At 51.6% G+C, this 13,276-nt stretch overlaps 5 protein-coding genes across 5 annotated transcripts; 3 read left to right on the forward strand and 2 right to left on the reverse strand.

The window, feature by feature from the left end:
• Window positions 1-29: 29 nt before the first annotated feature.
• On the reverse strand, window positions 30-837 carry NUU61_006783 (EF-hand calcium-binding domain protein; the record flags this gene model as incomplete). The annotated part of the gene is made up of 2 exons (XM_056657310.1): window positions 30-703; window positions 777-837. The coding sequence occupies 2 exons, from the start codon at window positions 835-837 to the stop codon at window positions 30-32; spliced, it is 735 nt and encodes a 244-aa protein (XP_056510110.1).
• A 1,602-nt stretch (window positions 838-2,439) lies between these two features.
• On the forward strand, window positions 2,440-9,992 carry NUU61_006784 (type I polyketide synthase; the record flags this gene model as incomplete). Its single annotated transcript, XM_056657311.1, has 7 exons — window positions 2,440-2,566; window positions 2,654-3,486; window positions 3,543-3,653; window positions 3,713-6,619; window positions 6,680-7,062; window positions 7,114-7,920; window positions 7,970-9,992. 7 exons carry the CDS (start codon window positions 2,440-2,442, stop codon window positions 9,990-9,992), a joined length of 7,191 nt encoding a protein of 2,396 aa, XP_056510111.1.
• A 753-nt stretch (window positions 9,993-10,745) lies between these two features.
• NUU61_006785 (NRPS-like enzyme) lies at window positions 10,746-11,318 on the forward strand (the record flags this gene model as incomplete). The annotated part of the gene is made up of 1 exon (XM_056657312.1): window positions 10,746-11,318. One exon carries the CDS (start codon window positions 10,746-10,748, stop codon window positions 11,316-11,318), a length of 573 nt encoding a protein of 190 aa, XP_056510112.1.
• Window positions 11,319-11,802: 484 nt separating this feature from the next.
• On the forward strand, window positions 11,803-12,168 carry NUU61_006786 (uncharacterized protein; the record flags this gene model as incomplete). Its single annotated transcript, XM_056657313.1, has 1 exon — window positions 11,803-12,168. One exon carries the CDS (start codon window positions 11,803-11,805, stop codon window positions 12,166-12,168), a length of 366 nt encoding a protein of 121 aa, XP_056510113.1.
• A 258-nt stretch (window positions 12,169-12,426) lies between these two features.
• Window positions 12,427-13,105, reverse strand: NUU61_006787 (uncharacterized protein; the record flags this gene model as incomplete). The annotated part of the gene is made up of 3 exons (XM_056657314.1): window positions 12,427-12,541; window positions 12,649-12,885; window positions 13,101-13,105. The coding sequence occupies 3 exons, from the start codon at window positions 13,103-13,105 to the stop codon at window positions 12,427-12,429; spliced, it is 357 nt and encodes a 118-aa protein (XP_056510114.1).
• Window positions 13,106-13,276: the final 171 nt, after the last annotated feature.

Consider the following 13,276-nt stretch of genomic DNA (forward strand, 5'->3'; position numbering starts at 1 on the left):
CTGTAGACCACAACTGAACTAGGGGGCCCTCATGCTCCACCGATCGAGGCTAGGGTCACAACCGTCTCGAACAGCTCACTGCAGCGATCCAGTGAGGCCTCGGCACGCGGCAACTCGTGCCCACCATCGTGGATCAACACCTCCGCCTTATCGGGACACAGCCGTGTCAATTCCCGCGAGGCCTCGGAAAACACATCCTCCGACCCGATGACATGTAGAGTCGGCACGGAAATGCGGGTGGGGAACTCTGTAGTGAAGGCGTAGATATCAGGAACCCGGTCAGGGTTACTGGCGTCGCTGCGCATGCCGTGCAGATACCCTGCGAATTTGGTTTCCTGGTCTTTGATCTTCTGGCTGATGTTCACCCCAAGCTCCTCGGAGGGCGAAAACACCATCACACTGTTGAAAAAGATCCCCACCTTGAAGGTGGGTTCTCTTTGAGAGTGTTCGTCGCACAGCAAGAGACTCGCTGCCAGTGCTGCGCCCTCGGAGAACGCTATCACCCCGTCGTATGGCCCATCCTCCTCGATGATCTCCTTCAAACTCTCTTGGACTTTCTTCACTGATGGGGGCTCGTATGATGGGAACCAACCGATGTAGGGGCCGGGATAGAAGCCGTCTACGCCGGGTGCTGGCGGACAGTCGGCTTCGGCATCTACAAAGTCGAAGGTGTGACCTGGGGAGATTCGGCTGCGCAACGATGCTGAAATACCGGAACAAAACAATCAGTTACTATATAAATCTCACGTGGATTCTGAACTGGACAATGATCTTACCTAGCTGTGCCTCAAAGATGTCGGAGTTGGTCCCCTTGCCATGTAAACAAAGGAATCTCATCGTGGGTCGTAGATGTCGGGTGTGCAAGCACAGGAAGAACAGAAGAGATTCCACACTTGGCAATGTCAAAGCATGAGTGGCGAAGGAGTTGCTTTGTCAAGATTACAAAACTCACATGGCAGGATGATTCAAATTCAAGGTTCCCAGAGCTAACCATCGAGTGGAGAAACTGCTAACATGATGACTGCGTGGATCAGAGGGGTCAAAAGTAGGCCATTGCCGCTTCCCTTATATCTTACTGCTTATTTGATTCAGGATTGAATTGTAAATGAGAGCAAGAATGTATAATGCCAATGAGCTGAATACGTGTTCAAAGTGCAGCTGTACCCTGTTGCCCTTTTATGTAGACAACCCGAATCATTATTGTTTTGTCTACTCACAACTATCTAACGGTGGATCTTGCCAAGCTCACATTGAAATGAATAGTTGAACTAAGGGCCCGTCAAGAAGCCAACTGAAAAATAGGACTTGTCACCCGCAACCCACAACGGTTGTAACCCGTGTCTGTGCAGCACTTCAAAGTCCCGAATGTTGGATGTTCCTGATTCCTTTGGCCCCCTCTGACTCGGCCCGCTTTGCAATATCACTAGCCTATCAAGCTGTCACTTGGCATGCGCTATTGACCAGGATCGTGCATGATTCGTGCATCATACCCCAGCATAATTTTAAACGTTCTTGCAGGACCAGGCTGCCAAATGTCATCTGACAAGAGCCGCACCCTACACACGCACAACATAACCCTGAAGAACAAATAGCCAGCCGAATGTCGTCCTCAGAGATAAGAAACAAGATAAAGAGGCGTAATATAAGCAATGTTTGAAAAAGAACGTTAGGGAGAGCCAGCCTCTGACGGAGAATTCCTTGAATTCTTCACTTCATCTGCCTCGGCATTTGCTTACATCAAACTTTCCTTAGTCTACCTGCCAGATAAATTTATTTCAACAAATCAATGTCAGCCGAGTCTCCATGCCTGGTGGGGGCGAAATGCACCCTGCTCCATACACCATGCACGAGGCACTAGAGCCCTCCCACCCCATCTGATACTATGTGGACCCGAGTTCTCGGTAGACAGAATGCCCTGGTTTCTGGCTGGGGAGGACCTCTGTGAGTGCTTGGACTTCAAAAAAAGTGGGTAATATCCGCGAGGCTGCCAGGGCAGGATGATTGCACGAACTCAAAGTTGCCTTTCGACCTATTTACGCGGGCTTTTAGCTCATGATTAGTCTGACAATGGATCCTCTGAGGACACATGAAGAAGAAGAATGCCTCAACCTCCCATACGCGTAAAAAGGGTCTTTCCAAAATCGGAGAAGATTCACGTCGCCATCAAAACTGGGGCCGTTGGAACAGTCCCGGTTTTTGCTCTGTACGAAACGGCCCCTTCCTATATACTGCTATATTGCAATTTAAAACTAGAGATAGCTACAGAATACCATCTCCACTGTTTGGGAGGCTGTATTGGCTCTCTCTTGGCCCTCGGGATGAGTTCCTGAAGAGGAGACAACGATGTTTCCATCAATATAAAGATATCCTCCACACCCCTCCTGATACCTATCATTTCTGTTTCAATTACCCTTAATCTCTCTTTGATACCCTTTTACCATGGCCATTCCTACAGACCCTAACCCTCATTCATCCTCAGACATTGCCGTGGTGGGCCTTGCCTGCCGGTTTCCTGGAGGGGCTTCAGATTCCAACAAATTCTGGGAATTATTGTACAATAAGCGATGTACGTATGGACCTGTGCTCCTGGTGACCTGGAGAGCTGGTGTACATTGAATGAATGTCGACTAACATGGCCCTTCGTGCACAACAGCTGCATTTAGCAGGGTCCCATCCGAACGCTACAATGTAGATGCATTCCACCACCCGGTCAGCGGGAAACTGAACACATTGAGCCCACCAGGAGCTCATTTCCTTGACCAAGATGTCTCTGCCTTTGACGCACCGTTTTTCAATATCACAGCCCAGGAGGCTAAAGCAATGGACCCTGCAGCCCGGATGCTGCTCGAGGTCACCTACGAGGGACTCGAGAATGCCGGGCTTCCAGTAGAAAGCTTGGCGGGCAGTGACACGAGCTGCTATGTTGGCTGTTTCACCCGCGACTATCACGAAATGCTCATGCGAGATGCCGAAACCGCTCCGATGTATTCTATTACCGGGACGGGTTTCTCTCTTTTCTCCAACCGGGTCTCCTGGTTCTATGACTTTCGCGGCCCCAGTATGACCCTTGATACCGCCTGCTCTTCCAGTTTGGTGGGAGTACATCTTGCATGCCAGGGTCTTCGAGCTGGCGAGTCCAAGGTTGCTGTCGTCTGCGGTGCCAACCTGCTTTTGAGCCCTGATCTCGGTCTGTGGCTGTCCAATCTGCACATGACGTCGAAAGATGGCCTATCCAGGTCATTTGCGGAGGGCGTCACTGGTTACGGACGCGGCGAGGGTATTGCCTCTGTGATCCTGAAGCCATTGAGCGATGCCTTACGAGATGGCGATACCATCCGTTCCGTTATTCGTGGCACTGGTGTCAACCAGGATGGCCATACGGCAGGAATCACACTGCCGAACAGCGATGCTCAGATGGATCTGATCAACGCAACATATAAGGCAGCCGGGCTGGACTTTGCAGACACGTCCTACTTTGAGGCACACGTAAGTTGCACCTGACGTTAAAGAAAGTTGGTGATCGGCGCTGATATCGAGAATAGGGCACCGGTACAGCTGCCGGAGACCCACTGGAGCTGGGGGCGGTTGCCAAAACAGTCAGTGCAGTGCGTGAGTCTGGGGATGAACTTTACGTTGGATCTGTGAAGTCAAATGTGAGTTGTGGTACTATCAGTGTCTCATTTTTTGGGCACATCGTTGACTTATTTCGTAGGTTGGCCACCTGGAAGGAGCCGCTGGGTTGGCCGGGTTGATCAAGTGTATTTTGATGCTTGAGCATGGAAGTATTGCCCCCAACATTCACTTTGATCAGCCAAGCAAGCGCATCCCATTTGCATCATGGAAGATCCAAGTGCCCACATCGGTTCTTCCCTGGCCAGAGAATCGGCTCCAGCGAGCCAGTGTCAACTCGTTTGGTTATGGCGGGACAAACGCTCATGTCATCCTGGATAATACTGAGCAGTTCCTTAGCCGCGCTCAAATTACCCATGATGAGGTGCTGAGTATCAGTTCGGAGGAGGCGGAGATTGGCCCTCAACAAAATCGCCTTTTCGTGTTCAGCGCACCGGACGAGGCAGCCCTCAAACGAATGGTTGTGCTGCACGGCCAGCATCTGGCTGAGTCGCAGTCCATCTCCAAGGATGAGGAGAGTCTCTACCTCGACCGGCTCTCCCATACCCTCAGTGACAGACGATCGCAGTACGGCTGGAAGACTTATCTCATTGCTTCAACCATCGCCGAGCTCAGTGATGCCACGTCCACCAGCTCACTGAGAACCCTTCGCTCACCTGAAAAGTCTCGCCTTGCGTTTGTTTTCACTGGCCAAGGAGCGCAGTGGGCCCGCATGGGTCTGGAGCTCATGGCGTACCCCGTCTTTAATGCCAGCGTGACCCAAGCAGATGCGTATCTGAAAGAGGCCCTGGGATGCAGCTGGTCTGTACTCGAGGAGCTTTCTCTGGAACCTTCTGCCTCGAGGGTCCATTTGGCGATGGTCAGCCAGCCAGTGTGCACAGTTCTTCAAATTGCACTGGTACAGTTACTGAAGTCTTGGAATATTGAGGCCACTGGTGTCATTGGCCATTCCAGCGGTGAAATTGCCGCAGCGTATTGCTACGGCGCGCTGACTCGAGAGGATGCTTGGACCATTGCCTACTGGAGAGGCAAGATCTGCTCTGAGCTGCGCACTGAAGCACCCGAGGTCAAGGGCGCCATGATGGCCACCGGCCTGTCCAGAGAGAAGGCCGAAGAATACATCAAACCCATCACTGCGGGCAAGGTTGTGGTGGCCTGCGTAAACTCGCCCTCGTCCGTCACGATATCTGGTGATGAGAGTGGCATCGATGAGCTTCAGGTGAAGCTTGCCTCGGACTCCGTCTTTTGCCGGAAGCTCAAGGTCGAGAATGCCTACCATTCACACCATATGGAGCTCGTTGCAGACAAATATCTAGAGCGCATCTCCCACATTCAGCCCATGCAATCAGCGTCGACATCCGTGAAAATGGCTTCGAGTGTCACTGGCGACGTGATTCCGCATGCCGAACTTGGTCCGAAGTACTGGGTTAGGAACTTCGTCTCGGCCGTGCTATTCTCTGATGCCACTGGTGCTCTCATGAAAGATGATTCTCGCCGAAGACGTCGAGGACGCATCGGTGAATCAGCCTTTGATCTCCTACTAGAGGTCGGTCCCCACGGCGCTCTGAGAGGCCCGGTCTGGCAAATCATGCAGCACAACGAATTCAAGGACGTGGTATACCAATCGATTCTGGCCCGTGGGGAGAATGACGCCAAGTCTGCCGTCACCGCGGCCGGAGAGCTGCTTCTGCATGGTGTTCGAGTTAATGTCTCCGCGGTCAACCTCTTGCGGTGGAAGCCCAAGCCTCTCATCGACCTCCCCTCCTACCCATGGAATCACTCTCTGAGCTTCTGGGCTGAGCCGCGCATCAGCAAGAACTACCATCACCGAAAGCATGGCCGTCATGATCTTCTTGGAGCCCCCGTTGCTGATTTCAACGAGCAAGACCCACGCTGGCGAAACTTTGTTCGCATCAGTGAACAACCGTGGGTTCGCGACCACGTCGTGCATTCCAGCATTCTGTACCCGGGATCTGGCACAATCGCCATGGTACTTGAGGCAGCTCGCAAGATGGCAGACCCCGAGAAGACCACGGAGAAAATCGAACTGCAGGATGTGCGTATCACCAAGGCTATTATTATTCCCGACGACCAATATGGCGTGGAGACTGTCCTGCAATTCCGACAGCAACGAAGCCGCCCCAACAACGTGTGGACTGGACGCTGGGAGTGGTCGGTGTATAGCTGTGCTGAGAATGGCACTCTTGAGGAGAACAGTGCCGGAACTGTCTCGATTCACTACGCCTCGAACAGCACTAAGACATGGAGCAAGGGCTCGGCCATTGCATCGGAAGCAGTCAAAGAGCAGTACTTGGCGGCCAAAGCAGCTTGTAAGCGCCAAATAGAGCCCAAGGACTTCTATGAAGCCACCCGCAAAGCAGGATTCAAGTATGGGCAGTACTTCCAAGGTCTTCAACAGATCTCGGCCGGCGAGGATAACTGCTGCTCGACCATCAAGATCCCGGATACCCAGAGCTGCATGCCCGGCAACGTGGAAAGTCACCATCTGATACACCCCTCGACTCTCGACGTGATCTTCCATTCCATCTTTGCTGCTCTCGGAGACGAGAGCCTGAACTTCAAGAATGCAGCCGTCCCCATCGCATTCGACCGCCTTGTTTTCTCGGTCGACCTCCCGGCTGGCCCTGATTCTCAGTTCATTGGCTTCTCTCATGTGGCCCGAGACGGGTCGCGTGATTTGCTCGCTGACATCTACATGTCGGACTCTGCGTGGGAGGAGCCCAAGGTGCAGGTTACTGGAATGCGTTGCCGCGAGTTGCCCTCCAGCGAGGCTGCCGCTTCTAATGACTTGAAGGCTCCATTGGGTACACTGGAATGGAAGCCGGACATCGAAAGTCTTCACGAGACTTCTTTGAAGAGCTACCTTCTGCAGGAGCTGGCGAAACCAAGTGCCAGTGAACTGGCCAACGGGGAGCTTCTTACCAACGGACACGCCGCGGCAAAGGTTTTGGAGAGATCTCTCTGCGCAGTAAGCCCACATTTCTCTTGCTTTTCCTTTTCTTGATACGTTGTTGCTGACAATTTCTAGTTGGCCGACCTCGTTGCCCACAAAAACCCCAACCTGTCGGTTCTGCAGATTGGAGGTACCGAGGCCCTTACGCAGGACTTGCTTTCTGTGCTGGGGACCCCGGCACTGCGTTTCTCCAACTACACTGTCGCGCATCTGGATGTCGAATGGATCGCGAGGGTTGAAGAAGTGTTCCAGGAATCGCGCGTCCCTGTAGATTTCAAGCTCTTCGAAATTGCCTCCGCAGACGAGACCTTTGACAGCGAATCCTTCGATCTGGTCATCACAGGAAACGACGTTTCGGAGACTGACCACAAGCAGAGTGTAATCTCTGTAGTGCAGAGGGTTCTGAAAAAAGGAGGAGTTGCCTTGCTCAGTGATGCAAAGGGCAACAGTAGTTCCTTGTATGTCACCTCCACGTCCATTGCCATCGTTTTGACTAACAATTCTTGTAGGTCGTGGAAAGAGAATATGGGGGTTGACAACCGGTCTCTGTCTTTCGTGGCGGAACTTGCTCCTGGGCGTACGTCAGATGCTATCACGTTGTCGCTGGCGTCCAAGCCCAGAGCGCAGAGTGAGGTTCCTGCAGAGACATTCTACATCCTTGAACCCACGAATCCCTCTCAACGAGTTCAGCAAGCCAGCCAAATACTCGTTGCCACCCTGGAAAGCCAGAAGATCAAGGCAAATGTGATTCCTTGGACCACGGAGCTGGCCGACTTGAAGGGCAAATCCATGATCTCGCTGGTCGAGTTGGAGAACTCCATTTGGACCGGATTCTCTCCTGAGGAATTCGACCACTTGAAGGGCCTGGTACTGCAGAGTGGTCGGCTGTTGTGGGTTTCCATGGGCGATGACACCGTGATGCAGGTGGCCGTTGGCTATCTGCGTGTACTGCAGAACGAGAACCCCAATCTCGACCTGCGCTACCTTCATCTCGAGCAAAACGCAGACCTTCAGAGCACAGCTGAGGCCGTCTCCAAAATTGCTGCCGCGCCAACATCAGACCGCGAGTATGTTGAGATGGATGGCGTGCTGTGCATCAATCGCTGGGTTCCTAGAAATGATCTGGCTGGTCTTATCGCACCCAGCAACGACATTGAAGGCCGCGAGCATGTCAAGCTTGGAGAGGCGCCCAGTGGGCTCAAGCTCATCCAGCCTACCGGATCTTCCAAATCTTTCTTCTTCGATTTTGACCATGACATTGTTGGTGAATTGGGTGCTGACGAGGTGGAAATTGAGGTTAAGGCTATTGCCGTCAAGTAAGATTCTCTATCCCCAAACCATTTGCAGAAACTTACAATCGTTTAGTCACCATGATGCTTTGCACTCAAAGCAGGATATAGAGACACCTTTGAAGGAATTCAGCGGAGTAGTCACCAATGTTGGCAAAGGCTGCGAGAAGCTGAAGGTCGGTAGCAGCCGCGTCTGCGCAGTCGGAGCCGGCCCATACAAGTCCGTGTTCCGCGTGTCTGAAGCGATGTGTGTGTCCATTCCGGACAATGCTGCATTCGAAGAGGCTGCCTCTTGGCCACTCTCTTTTGCGACCGCATACCACGCAGTCCATGGGGTTGGCCGTGTTCAGTCTGGCAACTCCATTCTTGTCCAAGCTGCAGCCACTTCGGTTGGCCAGGCCGCAATCCAACTCGCCCAACTACAGGGTGCGACTGTCATCGCAACTGTGAGCACTGCTGAGGAAAGCCATGTTGTGGAGAGTCTTGGTGTCGACTCGCGCCACCTTCTCCGCGACGGTGACTACAGCCTGCCAGAGGCCATTTCTCGATTGACAAACACAAAGGGTCCGGATGTTATTCTCAACATGTCGCTGACTGGAGAATCTTTGCTTCAGCTGTGGCACTCTATCGGTGCCCGTGGTGTTCTGATTGATACTGTGGTCAGCGATGATGCGGCGGGCTCTTCGTTCCTTGATATGGGTCCCTTCAGACGGGGAGCGTCTTACTCGGTTTTGGACATGCCGTCGATTGTCCAGAGCGACCCGTCGATAATGAAAGAAACACTCCAGAAGCTCTCGGAAATTGTTTCTGGGCAGACTCTGAAGCCTTTGCGCGCACTCACAGTCCTTCCGTCCACCAATGTTGCAGAGGCCTTTGAGAAAGCCCAAGCCCAGCCGAGCCTCGGAAGAGTTGTGATGACACTCAGCCCGGAAGACGATATTTCGGTCCCTGCAAGTGTGGTCAGCCCTCTGTCACTCGACAGAAACGCCACATATCTCTTGATCGGTGGTCTCGGAGGACTGGGACGGAGTCTGGCCAGGCTTCTTGTATCCAACGGTGCCCAGCATATCGCCTTCATTTCTCGCTCCGGCAACGCTTCTGCACTTGCCCCACCTCTGAAAAAGGAGTTGTCTGAGAAGGGTGCTAACGTCCAGATTTACGCCTGTGACGTCTCAGACGAGCAAGGAATGAAACGTGTGCTGGATCAATGCGCCGCGGAAATGCCACCGATCCGTGGTGTGGTCCAGTCTGCCGTGGTGCTGAATGACGCCCTCTTTGACAACATGTCTCTCGAGCAATGGAATAACGGCATCAGGCCCAAGGTGCAAGGCACACAGCTGCTGCACGATCTCCTTCCCAAGAACCTTGAATTCTTCGTGATGCTCAGCTCCATTGCCGGAGTCATCGGCAACCGAGGCCAAGCAAACTACTCCTCCGGAAACACCTTCCAAGATGGCATGGCAGCCTACCGACGTCACCAAGGACTTTCGGCAGTAAGTGTTGATCTCGGTCTGATGCTAGGTATCGGGTTGATTGCCGAGCGGGGCGGACATTCCAACCTGCAGAGCTGGGAAGCCGTTGGCATCAACGAGCCGCAGTTTCACAGCATCATGATTGCTGCAATGGCAGGCTCGTTCAAGCGCAGCACCATCCCGTCCCAGATTATCTCGGGTCTCCCGACTGCGGGTATCGTGCACCGCCAGCGCCTTGAGAAACCTTTCTACATTGACAACCCTCGCTTCGCCATCTTGAACAAGCTGGACTTGGAGGGGATTGAATCAAACGAGGAGACTACAGAATCGCTTTCTTTCTTGCTTGGCCAGTGTAAGTCGTTGCAGGATGCGAGCGAAGTTACTACTGCTGCGTTGTGTGAGAGACTTGCCCGTGGTCTGCAGACTGCTGTTGGCAATATCGATGCGAGCAAGCCGCTGCATGCGTACGGCGTGGATTCCCTGATGGCTGTCGATATCCGGGCCTGGGCTTTGACTGAAGCTCAGGCTGAAATTGCACTGTTCGATGTGCTTAGTGGCATCAGCATTGCTGGATTGGCGAGGAAGATTGCCGCGATTTCGAAGGCAGTCACTGAAGGACTGGAGTAGAATTTTATAGAAGTGCTGATGTTTGTATTTAGTTATCATATTTTGGCATTCTTGTCTTTTCTTTAGAATTATCTACGCCTTGATGTCTATAACTTTGGAATGAACAATCTTTCGAAATTACAATATCTTGATGAGATGGAGAAGAAAAGCAGCATCTAGCTCGGCTGAGGCAACACAAACAAAAGAAATCGCGCTTTTTTGAATTCCTAACTTGACAGACTCATCAACCAATGGTTCATGCATGCCCTCGTTCCGAATAGCCTCCGCCGCTGGTGGCGCGCACTAATGTATAGGGAGTTTGTTTGCTAAATGCATGCTTTTTCGCACGCTATTCGATATTCTGACAGCTTGGAATTTCCAGACACTTTCTTATAAAGATGTTCTATAGCGAGACGTCGGTTGCTAGTATATACAAAGCGATCGAAGCATTTGGTTCATAAGGCGTTGACCATGGTTGTCAACATTTTATACCAAGAAAAGCAGTATATACCTAGGTCCTTGTCATCATGCGATCTCATCCTTGCGTCATATTAAGGTCCCCTTGGCACATGTGGTTTAGCAACAAGGTAGCAGCGCCAGTAGAACTGGCGCAGAAACTCCTCCAATGGCACCACTATGCCCATGATAGGCGTAGATATACGAGCTCAGTGTATTCCCTCGATGTGTGCACATTTAAACATTGGGCCGCGGCGTCTCTTTAGAGTACATGCTGTGCCCTCTTCTCTTCAAAATACTACCAGTTCTATTTACATTATGACTACATCCAAACCGTCCTCGGAAACCAACTCTTTAACGCAAACCAGACTATGGTTTCTATATTGGATCGGTGACTGGCTAAAATATCGCATTCTGATAGTGTACCGGAAACTCTTCTCTGTGATCTGGTTTGCAAATTTGGCCGTATTGATCGTCCTGCTATCTATTCCCTCGATCAATCGTGCCTGGCTCACGACCGTCGCCTTGGCCAATTTGATTATTGCAATTGTCATCCGGCAGGACTTCATCATCAACCTTATCTTTGCTTACTGCTGCTCTATCCCCAAGTCCTGGCCCTTTGCTATTCGTCGGCGGATAGCCAAGGTGTATTATCTGGGAAGCATTCATTCGGGATGCGCCATAGCAGCTGTTTGCTGGTTTGTCGCCTCATTTGCTTTGAGTCTCAGAGGATTGATCAAGCGGCAGTCGTCCTCCACGCTGCCAGTTCCAACTATAGTTCTGTCCAGCATTGCCCTGTTGCTGCTAGCAGGCATGATTGCGGCTTCGTACCCTGCACTTCGCAAACGATACCACAACACATTCGAGTGCGTGTATCGCTTTTCGGGTTGAACGGTCCTAATCCTCGTCTGGGGTGCAAACGATGCTCTCTGTCCGCGACACCAAGCCTCTTCATACTCTATTCAGAGTGGCTCTTCTGCATTCGCCCGAGTTCTGGGTTTTGGTTATCATCACCGTTAGCATCGCCACCTTATAGGTTTTCTTGAAGGTGCCCGTGGACGCAGAAATCCTAACTGATCATGCTCTGCGGCTCCATTTCGAGTATACCGCCGGCCTGAGAGGCAGGTTCATTCGGGTTTCGGAACGCCCGCTTCTCGAGTGGCACTCCTTTGCGACAATCCCGGTCACAGGACAAGGTAATAAGAAAGAAGAGCGCAGGTCGAGTTGTTCCATGATCGTGTCTCGAGCTGGCGACTGGACGAGTCGGCAGATCAGCAAGCCACCGACGCGATTGTGGGTGCGTGGTGTTCTTACTAAGAAGCCCTCTTGACTCTCTCTTTCATGACCAGATTGCTAAAACCCAAGGACATATAGCATGTGGTGTGATGCGAGTGGCAGCTTTCTTCCGAAGTGTCGTTCTAATCGGAACGGGGTCTGGGATCGGTTCTCTGCTGGGCCATATTCCTTCCTGTCGACTGCGACTGATCTGGTCTACCCCGAATCTTATCCAGACCTTTGGTCAGGAATTGTCAACAGCGTCTATGGTGCAGATCCGAAAGGCTTGGTGCATGATACCAGGGCGTGGGGATGCCCTGATTTAGTTCGGATTGGTTGTGAGGCGACGCAGAAGATTGGTGCCAAGGCTGTTATCAGCTTCTCAAACGAGGTCGTCATGCGGCTGATTGTTGGGGAGTTGGAGAGAAGAGGGATTCCTACGCATGGGGCTATGTGGGATAGTTGAAGTGGTCCGGTGGGTTGTTGGTTGGACAATCTTGGGAATGCCGTTTATACTCGAGAATGTGTGGCGATAGATACAGGGAGTTGGCCTTTGTTTAGACTTAGTCGTATCTCATCGGAGCTCTCTAGAAATATGCAGCGTGGTTGGTTAGCATTTCATTGTAATGATTGGCAACTCCTGTCAAAACATAGACCCTCGCCTGCCAAAACATGGACCACAGAATCAAGACTTTCTCTGATTCATCGAGCAATCACAGTACGATCACTCTTCTTCTTCCTCATCCTCTTCCCACGGCGGTCCCCCAATTTCCTCCCCGGTCCAAAGACGAGCATAGAGATCCCGCATCGGCTGCCACTCATCCCAAAGCCCATCAGATCTACTCTCGTCAGCACGCAAATACCCCAATTGGTCAAACAGAGAAATAGCAAAAAACAAGCAACAGTGGGATCCACAGATCCATGAATAGTATGACTGTTAACTCACCTAAGACGAAAAACATTCGGTGCCAACAAGTTCGCCATGAGCAAAACACACGTCACCACAAGATCATACGGCTTGTGAGCCGTCTTGACAAAGATACGAAGGCGCTTCCTGTAGGCAATCATCAGAGCCTCGTGCGCATTGTCGCCCACGCCGTTGATCCAAATGCCCTTGGTGGTGTCGGCCAGCGGCGGCGTCGATGATTCGGGGCACGTCTTGCACGAGCTGGGACCAGGCTTGCTGCCATTCGGGACTGTTCCAGTCGAGGATTTCGTAGTGGTGCGAGTATCTGGTTTATTTTTATTTTTATTTTTATTTTTATTTTTATTTTTATTTTTATTTTTATTTTTATTTTTATTTTTTTTTTTTTTTTTTTCGTGCGGTGTTAGTGGAAGAGTAGAGTGGAGGGATGATCACGGGTTAGAGATGCAGATTGTTCGTGGCTTTTTCCTTACTCCATGTTGGTTGTATTGTTCCTGAATGGATATTAAGATTGGCGCTTAGAGAGAGAGAGAGAGAGAGAGGATTTGGAAAGAAGTTGGTTGTGTTGGATTGGGCTGGCATGACATAAATGTACGTTCATGCCCTGGGAGTCTTGGAAACCTGGACTTGTCTGCTCGAGCACTGCTCA

The sequence above is a fragment of the Penicillium alfredii genome, assembly GCF_028826965.1.
Source record: "Penicillium alfredii strain IBT 34128 chromosome Unknown utg000009l_segment0_segment0, whole genome shotgun sequence".
Taxonomy (NCBI): Eukaryota; Fungi; Ascomycota; class Eurotiomycetes; order Eurotiales; family Aspergillaceae; genus Penicillium; species Penicillium alfredii.